The 15619-nt window shown below is 45.9% G+C and overlaps 1 protein-coding gene across 1 annotated transcript; it reads right to left on the bottom strand.

Moving 5' to 3' along the window:
* Nucleotides 1–286: 286 nt before the first annotated feature.
* On the bottom strand, nucleotides 287–14285 carry LOC139230371 (lymphocyte antigen 6 complex locus protein G6c-like). Its single transcript, XM_070862198.1, has 3 exons — nucleotides 14087–14285; nucleotides 3355–3459; nucleotides 287–1634 (listed from the first exon to the last, which is right to left on the bottom strand). The coding sequence occupies exons 1-3, from the start codon at nucleotides 14133–14135 to the stop codon at nucleotides 1435–1437; spliced, it is 354 nt and encodes a 117-aa protein (XP_070718299.1). The 5' UTR covers nucleotides 14136–14285; the 3' UTR covers nucleotides 287–1434.
* Nucleotides 14286–15619: the final 1334 nt, after the last annotated feature.

The following is a 15619-nucleotide window of genomic DNA, read 5'->3' as shown; positions in this document are numbered from 1 at the left end:
TTCTCCTCATCTCAGTTCTAAATGGGCGGCCCCTTATTCTTAAAATGTGTCCCCTAGTTCTAGATTCCCCCATGAGTGGAAACATCCTCTCTACATCTACCTTGTCGAGCCCCCTGTTAACTTATATGTTTCAATAAGATCACCTCTCATTCTTCTGAACTCCAATATTAGTATGGTTTATTAACAACCCGATCAATACTATAAATGCCACAAATTTTGAAAAGTGCAGATGGATAGAGACAAATCCTTAAAAGGTATCAGCAAAATAAATCAATAAAAGCGGATATAGTTTGGGAGTCTTTTAATTGTATATTTATAATTTTGCACAAAACACACAAGTCAGCGTATAGAACACTCACCACAAGGGTCTGTTTACATCACAGCTCAAACTTTATCCCCTGCTATAAGACACCTCCCCAACATCACACGTTATACAGAACATAAATGTCCATTTTATTATTATACATTCATATCAGTAACACCGCAGCAAAATAACCAAGAATCACAAAAGCAGTCATGTCGGGTCCTTGGACATTAGTGTTCATTTGAACAATGACCTGCCTTTGTGGGGCTTCTGTAAAATCCTTATGCATACAAAAAGGTTCAGGAAAGAAAATAAAGAGGCAAGGGCGTGTTTCGTATTTTTAAAAAATACAACAGGATTTTGAAGGAGAGATACAGCAAGGTGGAAAGGTTTGAGTGGACCGCCAAGCCACAAGGGGGTGTGAATCTTGAAATCTCTCCCATTGATAGACACTTGAGGGGCTGAATGGCCTACGCTTGATCTGAGAATGGGCCACTTTGCCTGCAAACCAGTCCCTGAGATTGTCTTTGTTTAAATAAAAAAGAGCCATATCCTGTGAAGAATTGGAGGACGTTACGAGAGAACATAGATGCAAGAGTTTCAAAAAAATAATCGCGAGCGGAAGGAGTATGTCGAGCATTTTTAATGTGTTTGTTGAAGGGCATCTCTTCGAGGGCATAGAATATGGGCTTTGTCATCTGTATACAGAGCACCCCATAGTCAAGAAAACAGCAGGGTTTGACTGAAACTGTTTGATTGCAAAATGTGATTTTTATTAAGAGAATATACAGGGACCTTGCTAGATTTTTTTTTAAGTTTTAACGTAAGAAATGTAAAAAAAAAAAATTGAAGCTTAATGCCAGGCAATCAAGCAACTGGCACGGCTGCCTCTTCGCACACGTCGTTTAAAAACGTCTTTTATATACGTGCATCACCGAGTCCGAATTCATTGTTACTGCTCGGGTTACTTGATACACTCAACAGTTGCAAAGGCTCAATCAAGAAGGGAAAAAGGATAAGAAAAAGAGAAAAAAAATAAAACCCTGTACAAATGATAACTTTACTCGGGAAAGGCTAGGTATAAAGAAAAAAAAAAAGACTCTTGGGCTTTAGGAGCGGCCTGGGCGGCTCTACAGGTAGCCCATCATCCAGACCAGAGCCATGACAGAGCCCGTCAGCAGGGAGAGTTTGACGGCAGCAGCTCCGTTGCAGTAGTCGACATTGCAGCAGACGGTGGTGTATGTGTAGGACACTGTGGCCAGAGTGTCCGTGACCTGTTTCCCACAATTTTCGGTGTTTGTGCACCCCGAAGAGTAGACCTTGATTGACCCTGGAAGGCACGGAAACACCGGAGCGTCAAGGCAAGCAACAAACGGCAAAGCGGGAAAACAAAATAAAGGTCGCGCAAGCGTAGGTCAGAGGCTGGGTATTCTGCAGCCAGTGCCTCCCCTCCTGACTTTACAAAGCCTTTCCCACCATCTGCATGGCACAAGTCAGAAGTGTGATGGAACACTCTCCACTTGCCTGGATGAGTGCAGCTCCAACAGCACTCAAGAAGCTCGACACCATCCGGGACAAAGCAGCCGCTTGATTGGCACCCAACCACCATCTTAGATATTCCCTCCGTGGCTGCAGTGTCTACCATCTACAAGATGCACTGCAGCAACTCGCCAAGGCTTCTGTCACAGCACCTTCCAAACCCGTGACCTCTACCACCTAGGCGGACAAGGGCAGCAGGCACATTGGAACACCATCACCTCCAAGTTCCCCTCCAAGTCAAGCACCATCCTGACTTGGAACTATGTCGGCCGTTCCTTCATCGTCATTGGGTCACAATCCTGGAACTCGCTCCCTAACAGCACCGTGGGAGCACCTTAACCACACGGACTGCAGCGGTTCAAGGTGGCAGCTCACCACCACCTTCTCAAGGGAAATTAGGGGTGGGCAATAAATGCTGGGCCTTGCCAGTGACACCCACATCGCAGGAACGAATAAAAAATTGTAAAAATCGCACAAAGCGTAGAAGGAAGAAGGCCATTGGCCTATCGTGCCTGTGCCAGCTCTCGGAAAGAGCAATCCAATTGGTTCCACCCCCACCTGCTCTTGCCCTGTATTTTCTCAAATTCTCTCCTTCAAATATTTATCCAATTTCCATATTGAAAGTTGCGATTGAATCGGCTTCTACTGCCCTTTCAGGCAGCAGGTTCCAGATCATATTGTGGAGGCCAATTCACTAAATATATTCAAAAAGGAGTTCGATGTAGTCCTTACTACTAGGGGGATCAAGGGGTATGGCGAGAAAGCAGGAATGGGGTACTGAGGTTGCATGTTCAGCCATGAACTCATTGAATGGCGGTGCAGGCTCGAAGGGCCGAATGGCCTACTCCTGCACCTAGTTTCTATGTTTCTATAACAACTCGCTGCGTAAAAAAAAAAAAGAAATCTCCTCATCTTCCCCTCCCTGGCTTTCTTTTACCTATTATGAGAGCCCTCTGGTTAGTGACCCTCCTGCCAGTGGAAACAGTTTCCCCCCCCATCTACTCTACATCCGGTTTGTTTTAATTAAATGCGTTGCAGTTTGGTCAGCATCCAAAGAGAAATAAGCTCATATTTCGGGTCAGGATCCTTCCCCAAAACCAAATCAATTGTTCTTCCATGGCCACATGTCCCAAATACCCTCTCCGTTAACCCCCAAAAATTCTCCCAAGCTGTTTTTTCCCCCCTCTGATGGTCTCAAATTAATGAATGACCTAACAAGCAAAGAACCACTCCACTCCCCATAACAAGGTTTCAGATTAAATTCTGGATGCTGATTTTACTGATATATGACTCATGTCTACTGCAAATAAAGTCACCAGTTCCAATCCAGTCAGTTGAAGTTCTTATAACAAGGATTGCACAGTGCATTAGATGTGTCAAATTTAAATAGCCATTCACAAATATCCAACATGGAAAGCAGAAACTAGAAAATATATTGAGAGTTACCAAAGTTGAACCAATTAGTCCCAGTTTACAGGGATAATATCGAGTGAAAAAAAAACTCAACTGACCTGCAGTTGTGTTTCTCGAGAAGCACATTTCATTAGCATCACATGTTGTGCTGAAGATGCAGAGACTCGTACTGATGCCACATTGGAAACACTTCAGGCCAGTACCTGTTCCATTAGGGGAGAGAGAGAGAAAAACAACACGTTAGCACCATTGCTCTTTGTGGGAGCTTGCTGTGCACAAATTGGCTGCCGCGTTTCCTGCATTACAACTGAGACAACATTTCAAAAAAGTACTTAATTGGCTGTAAAACGCTTTGGGACGTCCTGAGGTTGTGGAAGGTGATATACCTATCCGGAAAGGATGAACAGGCTGGTCACTTTTCTCTTTAAAGAGAAGGCTGAGGGGTAACCTAATAGAGGTCTTTAAAATTATAAAAGGCTTTGACAAGAGTAGACGCAGTTCCAATTTGTGGGGGACAGAGCAAAACTAGAGACCATCAATACAAGACAGACAGTCACCAAGAAATCCAATCGGGATTTCAGAAGAAACTGTTTCATCCAGAGAGTGGTGGGAATGTGGAACTCGCTACCACAGAGAGTGGTTGAGGCGAAGTCCAAATGTATTTAAGGGGAGACTAGATACGTATTTGAGGGAAAAGGGAATAGAGGGTTACGGTGATGAGGAAAGACGGGAGGAGGCTTATGACAATGACGACAACAGCAACTTGCATTTTTATAGCACCTTTAACATAGTAAAACGTCCAAAGGCACTTCACAAAAGTATTATGAGACCAAAAATTTCGACAGCGAGCCACATAAGATAAAATTACGGCTGATGACCAAATGCTTGGTCAAAGAGGTAGGTTTTAAGGAGCGTCTTAAAGGAAGAAAGAAATGTAAAGAGGTGGAGAGGTTTAGGGAGGGAGTTCAGGAGCTTGGAGTTCAGGCAGCAGAAGGCACAGGAGCCAATGTTGGAGCGATTATAATCAGGGAAGCTCAAGACGGCAGAATTAGAGGAGTGCAGACAGCTTGGGGGATGGGGAGCGTTTTGGGACTGCAGGAGATTACAGGGATAGGGAGAGATTTGAAAACAAGGATGAGAATGTTGAAATCGCGGCATTGCTTAACCGGGAACACAGGGATGATGGATGAGCGGGACTTGGTGCGAGTTAGGACACGGGCAGACGAGTTTTGGATCACCTCTAATTTACATAGGGTAGAATGGGCGAGGCCAGCCAGGAGTGCGTTGGAGTAATCAAGTGTGGGAGGTAACAAAGGCATGGATGAGGGCTTCAGCAGCGGATGAGCTGAGGCAAGGGCGGAGACGGGCGGCGTTACGGAAAGGAAATAGGCGGTCTTAGTTATGCCGCGGATATGTGGTTGAAAGCTCATTTCAGGGTCAAATATGACACCAAGGTTGCGAACAGTCTGTTTCAGCCTCAGACAGATGTTGGGGAGAGGGATGGAGTCAGTGGCTAGGGACCGAAAACAATGGCTTCGATCTTCCCAATATTTAATTTTTGCTGTCCAGACCTGGACCAGTCTGACAATTTACAGACCGTGGAGTCTAAATGTATTGAAGGGGAGACTAGATACGCATATGAGGGAGAAGGGACTAGAGTGTTATGCTGATAGATTTAGATGAGAAAGGACAGGGGGCAGCTCATGTGGAACTAACATAAATGCGGGCATTGACTGGTTCGGCTGAATGGCCAGTTTTTATACTGTATATTCCATGTAACAATGCAAGTTCTTTCTGCCTTTTTAACCGGGGAATGAAAACTTGCCTCTGGGGCCATCAAATACCTTCTTGCCCACCATTTGTTACCCCTGCCATAGACTTTCCATGGGCTTTGCACTGGAAGTTCCTGCCAGCCAACTTTCCAAACAGACTATGGAGAATCTGGTGAACAGGGCAAGCAACTGTGTATCTCCTTAACCAACCAGATTGAAGAAGGAGAGGAGCGGCGAGGTTGGGGCGCAGGAGCGGTGAGTGATTGTGGAGAGATGCGAGTTCAGGGCCCAGGAGAGACGAGGCCCCAAGGGCAGCACGGGCCAGCCCTCGCTGGGACATGTGTGTGCACTAGGTCCGTGCAGCAGAGCTGGTCTCCAGTCGTCTTGGTTAATCCTTGTCACTGGACCAAGACCGAGCTCTGTCAAGCCCGTGTGGTGACTGGTGTGCAACGGCCACCCCACATTAAAAAAATCCACGCACAGGAATCTTCCACCCTTCAACATGTAGTTCTGGACCTGGAATATTAGGTCCTTCATTGAAACACCTGGGAACTCATCCCTTCTTACGAGGAACCGTCTAAGAAGAGGAGAAGATCTCCTTAACCAACCAGATTGAAGGATTGCTGCTTCAGCTTCTACACTGCTCAGTCATAGTATCATAAGATGATACAGCACAGAAGGAGCCCATTGTGCCTGTGCCAGCTCTTTAAGAGCTAGTCAACTAATCCCACTCCCCTGCTCTTTCCCCATAGCCCTTTAATTTCACCCCCCCCCGCCCCAAGTATTTATCCAATTCCCGTTTGAAAGTTACTATTGAATCTGCTTCCACGCCCTTTCACGCAGTGCATTCCAGATCACAACTAGCAGCATCAGTTGGAATATTTAATTCAATGTCAAATCAGGTGGAGAAAGTGAAATAAAACGAGGGAAGGAAAGAGAGAGATAAAAGAGACAGAAAGAAAAAGTAGCAAAAAATGTTTAATTTTTTTTTAAATCTCCAACAATTAAAATCTGAGGGAATGAGACTCCCAATGCCAGATGTTGTTTGGCAGTTATCACGCCATTAAAAAGGTTTCCGAGACTTGAATAGACATGCTCAAACTTTCTCCAGGTGAGTTTGGTCGGCATCTATGGAAACATAGTAAATAGGTGCAGGAGTAGGCCATTCGGCCCTTTGAGCCTGCACCATCATTCAATAAGATCATGGCTGATCAATCACCTCAGTACCCCTTTCCTGCTTTCTCTCCATACCCCTTGATCCCTTTAGTCATAAGGGCCATATCTAAATCCCTCTTGAATATATCTAACGAACTGGCAACAACTCTCTGCAGTAGAGAATTCCACAGGTTAACAACTCTGCGAGTGAAGAAGTTTCTCCTCATCTCGGTCTTAAATGGCTTACTCCTTATCCTTAGACTACGTCCCCTGGTTCTGGACTTCCCAAACATCGGGAACATTCTTCCTGCATCTAACCTGTCCAGTCCCGTCAGAATTTTATATGTTTCTATGAGCTCCTCTCTCATCCTTCTAAACTCCAGTGAATACAGGCCCAGTCGATCCAGTCTCTCCTCATATGTCAGTCCTGCCATCCCGGAAATCAGTCTGAGACATGTAAAACAGCAACTTGTATTTATATAGTATCTTTTTTTATTTATATGGCACTTAATAATAAATATAGCGTCAAGGTGCTTCACAGCAGTGTTATAAGACAAAAAAAAATTGGACACCAAATCAAAGAAGAAATTAGCGCAGGTGACCAAAAGCTTGGTCAAAGAGGTTGGTTTTCAGGAGCGTCTTAAAGGATGAAAGAGAGGTAGAGAGGCGAAGAGGTTTAGGCAGGGAGTTCCGGAGCTTGGGGCCCAGGCAGCTGAATAGCAGGGCCACTAATGGTTGAGCAGGTATAATCAGGGATGCTCAAGAGGGCAGAATTTGAGGAGCACAGACATCTCAACGGTGTTGTGAGGTTGAAGGAGATTACAGAGAGAGGGAGGGGAACCTCACACCATTCAATGAATGGCAAGTCTGATGACGAGATGCTGTTTTTTTTTCGGGAAGCTTTAGGAGGAGCGGGGCATAAGAACATAATAAATAGGACCAGGTGTAGGCTATACGGCCCCTTGAGCCTGCTCCACCATTCAATAAGATCATGATTGATCTGATCATGGACTTCCCCCCCACCCGTGCCCCCACTCCCCAAAACCCCTTATCATTTAAGAAACTGTCTATTTCTGTCTTAAATTTATTCAATGTCCCAGCTTCCACAGCTTCCTGAGGCAGTGAATTCCACAGATTTACAACCCTCAGAGAAGAAATTGCTCCTCATCTCAGTTTTAAATGGGCGGTCCCTTATTCTAAGATAATGCCCTCTAGTTCTAGTCTCCTCCATCAGTGGAAATATCCTCTCTGCATCCACCTTGTCAAGCCCCCTCATAATCTTATACATTTCGATAAGATCACCTCTCATTCTTCTGAATTCCAATGAGTAGAGGCCCAACCTACTCAACCTTTCCTCATAAGTCAACCCCCTCATTTCCGGAATCACACTAGTGAACCTTCTCTGAACTGCCTCCAAAGCAAGTATATCCTTTCGTAAATATGGAAACCAAAACTGCACGCAGTATTCCAGGTGTGGCCTCACCCATACCCTGTATAGCTGTGGCAAGACTTCCCTGCTTTTATACTCCATCCCTTTTGCAATAAAGGCCAAGATTCCATTGGCCTTCCTGATCACTTGCTGTACCTGCATACGATCCTTTTGTGTTTCATGCACAAGTACCCCCAGGTCCCGTTGCACTGCAGCACTTTGCAATCTTTCGCTATTTAAATAATAACTTGATCTTTGATTTTTTTCTGCCAAAGTGCATGACCTCACGCTTTCCAACATTATACTCCATCTGCCAAATTTTTCATCTCGTAAGACATAAGAAATAATAACAGGAGTCGGCCATTTGGCCCCTTGAGCATGCTCCCCAATTCAATAAGATAATGGCTGATCTGATCCTGGCCTCAACTCCACTTCCCTGCCCACTCCCCATAACCATTGACTCCCTTCTCATTCAAAAATCTGTCCATCTCCACCTTAAATATATTCAATGACCCAGCCTCCACAGCTCTCTGGGGCAGGGAATTCCAAAAATTCACAACTCAGAAGAAATTCCTCCTCATTTCTGTCTTAAATGGGTGGCTCCTTATTCTGAAACTATGGCCCCTAGTTATAGATTCCCCCACGAGGGGAAACATCCTCTCTGCATGTACCCTGTCGAGCCCCCTCAGAATCTTATGTTTCAATAAGATCACCTCTCATTCTTCTAAACTCCAATGAATTTAGGCCCAACCTGCTCAATCTTTCCTCACGACAACCCCTTCACCTCGAACAGCAACGTCCGGATTTTCGTGTTCAGCCGCGCACATGCGGTTGCCGGAGGCCGCTGTGCGATTTCCACGTAAAGTAAAAAAAAGTGTGAGCACCGTTAGCCTCTTCCATCCGCGAAATCTGACCCATTACCGCCAATTCAAGTTACTGTGCATGCGGGCACAGTTCCAAAACCTGCTTTCAAAGCAAGTAACACGCTCGGGGAATTTGAATGCAAATTCATTGCACTCAAAGGCACAATGACCTTGATCATTGAGTGAACAGCTTTTCGTTCCTCATCATTTTTCCGGTTCCCTCCCTGTTAAAGCAGAATGGATTTGCTGAATTCCATGCAATCCTCTCCAAGTGCACACCGTCTACAAGATGCGCTGCTGCATCTCACCAAGCTTTCTTCGGCAACACCTCCCAAACCCGCGACCTCTGCCGCCTAGAAGGACAAGGGCAGCAGGCGCATGGGAACACCACCACCTCCACGTTCCCCTCCAAGTCACACACCATCCTGACTTGTAAACATATCGGCCTTTCCTTCATCATTGCCGGCTCACAATCCTGGAACTGCCTTCCTAACAGTACTGTGGGAGAGAACCTTCACCACACGGACTGCAGCGGTTCAAGGCGACGGCTCACCACCACCTTCTCAAGGGCAATTAGGGATGGGCAATAAATGCCGGCCTTGCCAGCGACGTCCACACCCCAGGAACGCATTTAAATAAAAGGTAGTTATTAGAGGAAAAAAGATCGCAACGTCAACGGCAACAAAAAACATGGGGGTTGAGATTCAGTTGCTAACACCGGCTGACTACGCCGGTGTTAGGTGTTAACTGGGAGTTAGGTGTTAACTGGGAGTGGCGCTGGGTGCTGTTCACGCCCGACGTGAAATTCGGTGGTCATTTTTAAGGGCAGTAAAACGTTACGTCCCACAGGCTAACGCCATGGAAATCACGACCTCGGTACGCGAGAAACCCCTCCTTGGCGCGTCTATCGCGATATCTAGTTTGCGTGGCTGCCGTACAGCCTGAAAAAAAAAGTGTTGGTTAAGCAGCGGAACTCGGCCAGAGAGCAAGGTGGATTTTTATTTTTTTTTTTATTTTTTTTTCATTGGTGCTAGCACTGGGGAAGTTTGTGTGTGGGTTGGAGAAGTTTGAGGGTTTTTTTTTTCCCTTCCCTTTTCTTTCCATTTTTCCAGCTAGCACGGCGGCAGCCTCCCGGTGTGAAATTCGGCTGGCCTCCCGAGCTCCCGCCCGAGGACGAAGGTGCAATGCCATTTTGTAGCGCTGCTCTTTATGATCTTTGGCCTCCGCCTCGAAAACAGCGGCACCGAATGTTGACCCTCATGGTTCTGTACAAAATAGTGCAGATTTCTTCGTGCATCGGGGTGGGGGGGGGTGGGGGGGGAGGGAGAAGACTGGAAAAATCTCCCGATGCTTGTGTGCACCAATAGTCGCATTTAAACACTTGCTCTCCGCGGGATGTGACATTCTCATGAATCTAGGAGTCGGCTGTTAATTTTCTTGCCTCATTGAAAGATTCCTTTGTCCCCCCCACCCACCCCGCAGTCCCCTCACCCACCCAGCTGCTCAAAGACCTGCTTCCTTGCCCTGGCCCTCCCTGTAGCTCCTTCAGCTGACATTAGCTGGGCAGGAGAGCAGGGTGGAAAGAAAGGGTATATCGGATTACTCAACCCTACCCCTTCGCTACAAAACCGAGGAAAAGGAGTGTGTTCTAGCTCAGATGATCTCACTAATTCCACCGCCCCGGGCAAAGCAGTCCAGCCAGTGACTCACAGGGTGAGCTAGACAAAGTTTCAAATTTGAATGGACACCACCCAGATTCCTGCTCTCCTCCCAACATACAACAGCACAGAAACAGGCCATTCCGCCCACAGGCCCGTGCCAGTGTTGATGCTCAACACCAGCCTCCCCCCTCGCCCCACCCCTACTTCATCTCACCCCCCTTCTATTCCTTCCTCCCTCATGCGCTTATCTAGCCTGCCCTCAAACGCATCTATGCGATTCGCCTCGACTACTCCTTTGTGGGGTAGCGGGTTCCACATTCTCACCACTCTCTGGGTAAAGAAAAGAAAGACTTGGATTTATATAGCACCTTTTCACGACCACCGGACATCTCAAAGCGCTTTACAGCCAATTTAGTAATTTTGGAGTGTAGTCACTGCTGCAGTGTGGGAAACGCGGCAGCCAATTTGCACGCAAGCAAGCTCCCACAAACATTAATGTGATAATGACCAGACAATCTGTTTGTGTTATGTTGATTGAGGGATAAATATTGGCCAGGACACCGGGGAAAACTCCCCTGCTCTTCTTCGAAAGAAGTTTTTCCTGAATTTGCCATTGGATTTATTCGTGACCACCTTATATTTATGGCCCCTAGTTCAGGTCTCGCCTATGAGTGGCAACATCTTCTCTACTCTCAAACCCTTTCATAATCTGAAAGACCTCTATCAGGTCACCTCCCACCACTCCCCTCCACCCCCATCTTCTATTTCCCAGCACAAAGAGCCCCGGGCGATTCAATCTTTCAACATAAAATTGCTGAGAGATGAAGGCAGGCAGGTACCACCCAGCACATTTACAACACTGTGCTGTCTGTGGGCTGTAGATGGCTGCCGTATGTGCCGCCTACAGGATGCCCTGCAGCAGCTCGCCACGGCTGCCTCGACCACCCCTCCCAAACGCGCGAGCGCAGCAAGGGGCTGGGAATACCGTCCGCTCCAAGTTCCCATCCAAGGCACACACACAATCCCCACTTCATCGTCCGTTCTGGCATCGTCGCGTGGCTCAACAATCCTGGAACTGGGATAAGACGTGAAACCGAGGCCCCGCCTGCACTCTCAGGTGGACGTAAAAGATCCCATAGCCACTATTTCCAAGCAGAGCAGGGGAATTATCCTGGCCAATATTTATCCCTCAATCAACATAAGTAAAATAGATTATCTGGTCATTATCACATTGCTGTTTGTGGGAGCTTGCTGTGTGCAAATTGGCTGCCGCGTTTCCCACATTCTAACAGTGACTACACTCCAAAAGGCACCTCTTTGGCTGTAAAGCGCTTTGAGACGTCCGGTGGTCGTGAAAGACGCCATAGAAATCCAAGTCTTTCTTTCGTTAATGCCCTCCCTAACAGCACTGCGGGAGAACCCCCACCACACGGACTGCAGTGGTTCAAGAAGGCAGCTCACCACCACCTTCTCAAGGGCAATTAGGGATGGGCAACAACACCCACACCGAGAAAGGACCTTGAGAGATGTTTTGACCCAAGAGAATTCAGTGGGAGCAATTTTAAGCTTTGATGGAAGGTGTAACACGGGCAGTATCGAGTCAGTATCATTATACACCACACCCAATCTTCCCTTCAATAGAAATGAAAAAAAAACAGGTGTGGTGCATAATCATAGGATGATATACCATAGAAGGGAGGCCATTCAGCCCATCATGCCTGTTCCAGCTCTTTGAAAGTGCTATCCAATTAGTCCAACTCGCACTCACCCTCCCTGCCTCCCTGCTATTTCCCCACAGCCCTATTAAAAAAAAATTCCCTTCAAGTTTTTATCCAATTCCATTTTGAAAGTTACTATTGAATCTGCTTTCACCGCCCTTTCAGGCAGTAATGGGGTGGCTAATTTGAAGACCCCCAGCAGCAATGCAACCCACACGAACAGCAGAATAAAAGAAAGACTTGCATTTCTATAGCGCCTTGCGCAACCTCTGGACATCCCAAAGCACTTTACAGTCTACGAAATACTCCCACAAATAGCCCCGAGATAAATGAGCAGATAATTCGAGGCGTTGGTCGAGGGATAACTATTGGTCAGGACACTGGGGAGAACTCCCTTGCTTTTCTTCGACACGCCTGTAGTGCCATGGAATCTTTTATGCCCACCCGAGAGAGCAGACGGGGGCCCCGGTTTAAAGTCTCGTCAGAAAGATGGCACCTCCCAACAGTGCAGCACTCCCTCAGCGCTGCACTGGAAGTACTGAGGGAGTGCTGCCTTCTGACTCAAGAGGCAAAAATGCTACCCACTGAACCAAGACTGGCCCACACCAAGACTAGAAAATGCTGGCAAACATTCAGAGCCGATTGGGCGATGGGTCTAACTCCCCAAGGCATTAACCAGTCTCTTCTTCATTGTCTGTGAGGTGCTTTGGCACGTTCTTGAAAGGGGCTATATAAATGAGAATTTGTTCTTTCCTGTTTCAGTCTCTACCGATGCTAGACCTGCTGAGTGCTTTTTCCAGCATAGGATATACAGCACAGAAACAGCCCATTCAGTCCACGCTGGCGATTATGCTCCAGTCGAACCTCCTCCCCTCTTTCCACATCAAGCTCTATCAGCGTAACCCTCTTCGCCTTTTCCCTCATATGCAATTGTGCTATTCGCTTCAACCACTGTGTATCTCCTGTTTTAGAGGGTTATATAATTCCAGACTATATTTTGTTTATTTCACAAAAGGGAGGGAAATAGCAACAAAGCCCCGGGCCATCCTCGGCAAGTTCCTAACGTTACTGGGCAGGTGGGACACCATGCCCCTCACAAAAAGGCGTTACCAGGCGCATTCTCAAGGACAACTCTTCAGGAACATGTCTGCAGCTCACTCCTATCTAAGAATGGTTATATTATAGCATCTGTGTCTAGGGTTCGCGTCCTGCTTTCGCTCCAGGGCACTTTTAAAACTAACTCCAAACTTATTTAATGAGAGAGAGAGACGAAAAAAAACACACTATAAGAGTTTTTGATAAAAGATTTCCACGCGTTGTTTCATCGAGAGGTTTGTGGGGGATACTCCTTAAATTGTACGGTCTAGACTTAAAAATGTGCTGATTGTTAACTTTGGTGGGAAGGAATTGCTGCAAGATCTCTTAGCAAGCGAATTTTTGCACACAACTGGAAAAAAAAGGCATGCATTTGCGCCGCGGGCAATTCGAAACGTGTATTTAAAAAAAATTAAATGCTAGAGGGGAATGTTTCAAATGCAATTTCATGCATTCAGGGTATTGAAAACACCTTTCTGAGCAATCGCTTTGTTCCTGGACACCCTCCCAAAAGGGCACGGCGATCTGCGGGACTCCCCCCCACTCCAGCAAGTTATAAAACAAGATTCTGCGCAAAAACTTTTTTTTTCAAAGTAAACAAAGTACAAATTCCACCGCGCATTAGAAGACTGGAAAAAAAAGTCCTCAATGCTTGTTGGCACCGCTACACGCACTTGGGAGACAGTTGCATACCAAGGCGCGGCATTTATCCTGATCCGACGAATCTAGGAGTCCGCCTTTAAACTTTCCACGGTTTGAGTTCTATGGAAAGATTTCGTTTCCCTGTCTCTCCCCCCAAAAAAGATCTGTTTCATTAACCCTCCACATAGTTCCTTCAAATGGGAAAAGGTGGGTGAATAATAGGGGAAAGTGGGAAAATACGAATAAAGTGGGAGAATATCATGCATTTAATTTTTAAAAAATCAAACAAGTCTCCTGCACCAAACGGATTTTACTGTTAAAACTTTATTTTAACTTGAAGATTTTTTATTTAAAAATATTTTTAAAGTTCAGATTATGCAACAACAAATTAAGTTAGAAGACAGTTTTTTTGTAAAAAAAAAATAAAGTGCAATCAGACTTAAAAGCGGCTTCAAAGGCTTTAGATTTAAATGATGTAAAACAAATGAACCTTACCTGGAACAACGAGATAAGTCAAGACGGCAGCTAGAAAGAGGAGCTTCATTTTCTTCTTCAAACTCAAAAAAGATCTTTTAGAGGAAGAATTATTATTTTTCTCTCTTTCCAAAAGATTCGACTGGGAATCCGGGCACCTGAGCAATATATTTCACAATCTCTTGCTTTGAGCAGTACTCTGTGAGTGCTTTGTGCGTTTTGGGAAACAGGGCTTTTATAGCCATGAATAGGGGGAGGGCATTAACCCTTCGACTCCCCATGTAGCAGTCTTTATCAAAAAGTTCATTCCAGGGCATTGTGGTGATCCAAGTACGCTGGCAATTGCACACAACTGTTCTTACTAATGGTTTCATTCAATTTCCACTTGCAAGAGTTTCCATGTTAGCCTATTTTTCATTGCCTCGCATTGCATCCCCTGCTCACAGCCACTCCCGCTCCATCCAGTGCTGTGTGAAACTGCTTTGGTGGACTCGGTGGAGTTAATGGGAGGGCGGACTTCTCATATTCCCACACCCTCTTCCCCAGAATTTACAAGATTTTTCTTTTAGCTTACATCTGCATCTTAAAACAAAAGTTAGTACCAAATCTGGTGTCCTTCAAAATGAGATTCAGTGGAAAGATATAAAAAAACACTAAGACGAATTAATGTTTTAGCATTCCTAGCAGCCAAACTCACTAGTTCCCTTCTGAGAAAGAAACCTTGTTAATGGAATGGGTCTGGTGAGTTTCTAACACTGCAAGATTGTCCCGGAATTAAAGATTCATCTCCCAGACTTCGACGCTTCTGCAAGCAATCGTGGAGGGGAGGGGGGCGCGGGGCGGGGACTGGGGTGCAGGTATTACATAATCGTGTGTTTTTTCCCGGTCAGTTTCCTTGTCAGCCGTGGCTCAGTTGGAAGTACCTCTGAGTCAGAAGGTTGTGGTTGCAAGTCCCACGCCAGAAACTCCAGCACAAAATTCCAGGCTGACACTCCAGTGCGATTCTGCTGGAGTGCATCACTGCTGGAGGTGCCGTCTTTCGGATGAGACGTTAAACCGAGGACCCCGTCTGCCCTCTCAGGTGGACGTAAAATATCCCATGGCCGCTATTTCAAAAAAGAGCACGGAAGTTATCCCCAGTGTCCTGGGCCAACGTTTCATCCCTCAATCAACAACTCTTTTTGGGGAGTACAAATAAACATTAGATCGAGTGCCCCCCGATCTGGGGGACACTCCAGACACTTCTAACAGCCCTTTTTTTTTGTTTTTTTTGTATTTTTGTAGGGGTTTTTTTGGTGTTTTTTTTAGGGCATTAAAATTCCATATTTTACAAGTGCCCCCTATAAAAGAGAAGGGGTCACTAAAAACCCCGGCAATTAAAACAAATTAAACTTTAAAACATAAAATCAAATTAAAATTTGGTTTCCCTCAATCAACATCACCTTAAAAAAAAAACAGAGGTTGTGGTCATTATCACATTGACGTTTGTGGGAGCTTGCTGTGCGCAAATTGGCTGCTGCATTCCCTACATTACAACACTTTAAAAATGAGCCC

The sequence above is a fragment of the Pristiophorus japonicus genome, chromosome 19 (assembly GCF_044704955.1).
Source record: "Pristiophorus japonicus isolate sPriJap1 chromosome 19, sPriJap1.hap1, whole genome shotgun sequence".
NCBI classification, from domain to species: domain Eukaryota; kingdom Metazoa; phylum Chordata; class Chondrichthyes; family Pristiophoridae; genus Pristiophorus; species Pristiophorus japonicus.
The sequence above is the reverse complement of the archived record's forward strand: the minus strand, read 5'-3'. Positions and strand labels throughout refer to the sequence as shown.

Bases quoted from the DNA above. Each gene is read 5' to 3' on its own strand.
- LOC139230371 (XM_070862198.1), bottom strand. From the start codon at position 14,135: ATGAAGCTCCTCTTTCTAGCTGCCGTCTTGACTTATCTCGTTGTTCCA. The intron at 3,460-14,086 runs GTAAGGTTCATT...CTAATGGAACAG, and splicing joins GACTTATCTCGTTGTTCCAG to GTACTGGCCTGAAGTGTTTC. The intron at 1,635-3,354 runs GTCAGTTGAGTT...CGTGCCTTCCAG, and splicing joins CTCGAGAAACACAACTGCAG to GGTCAATCAAGGTCTACTCT.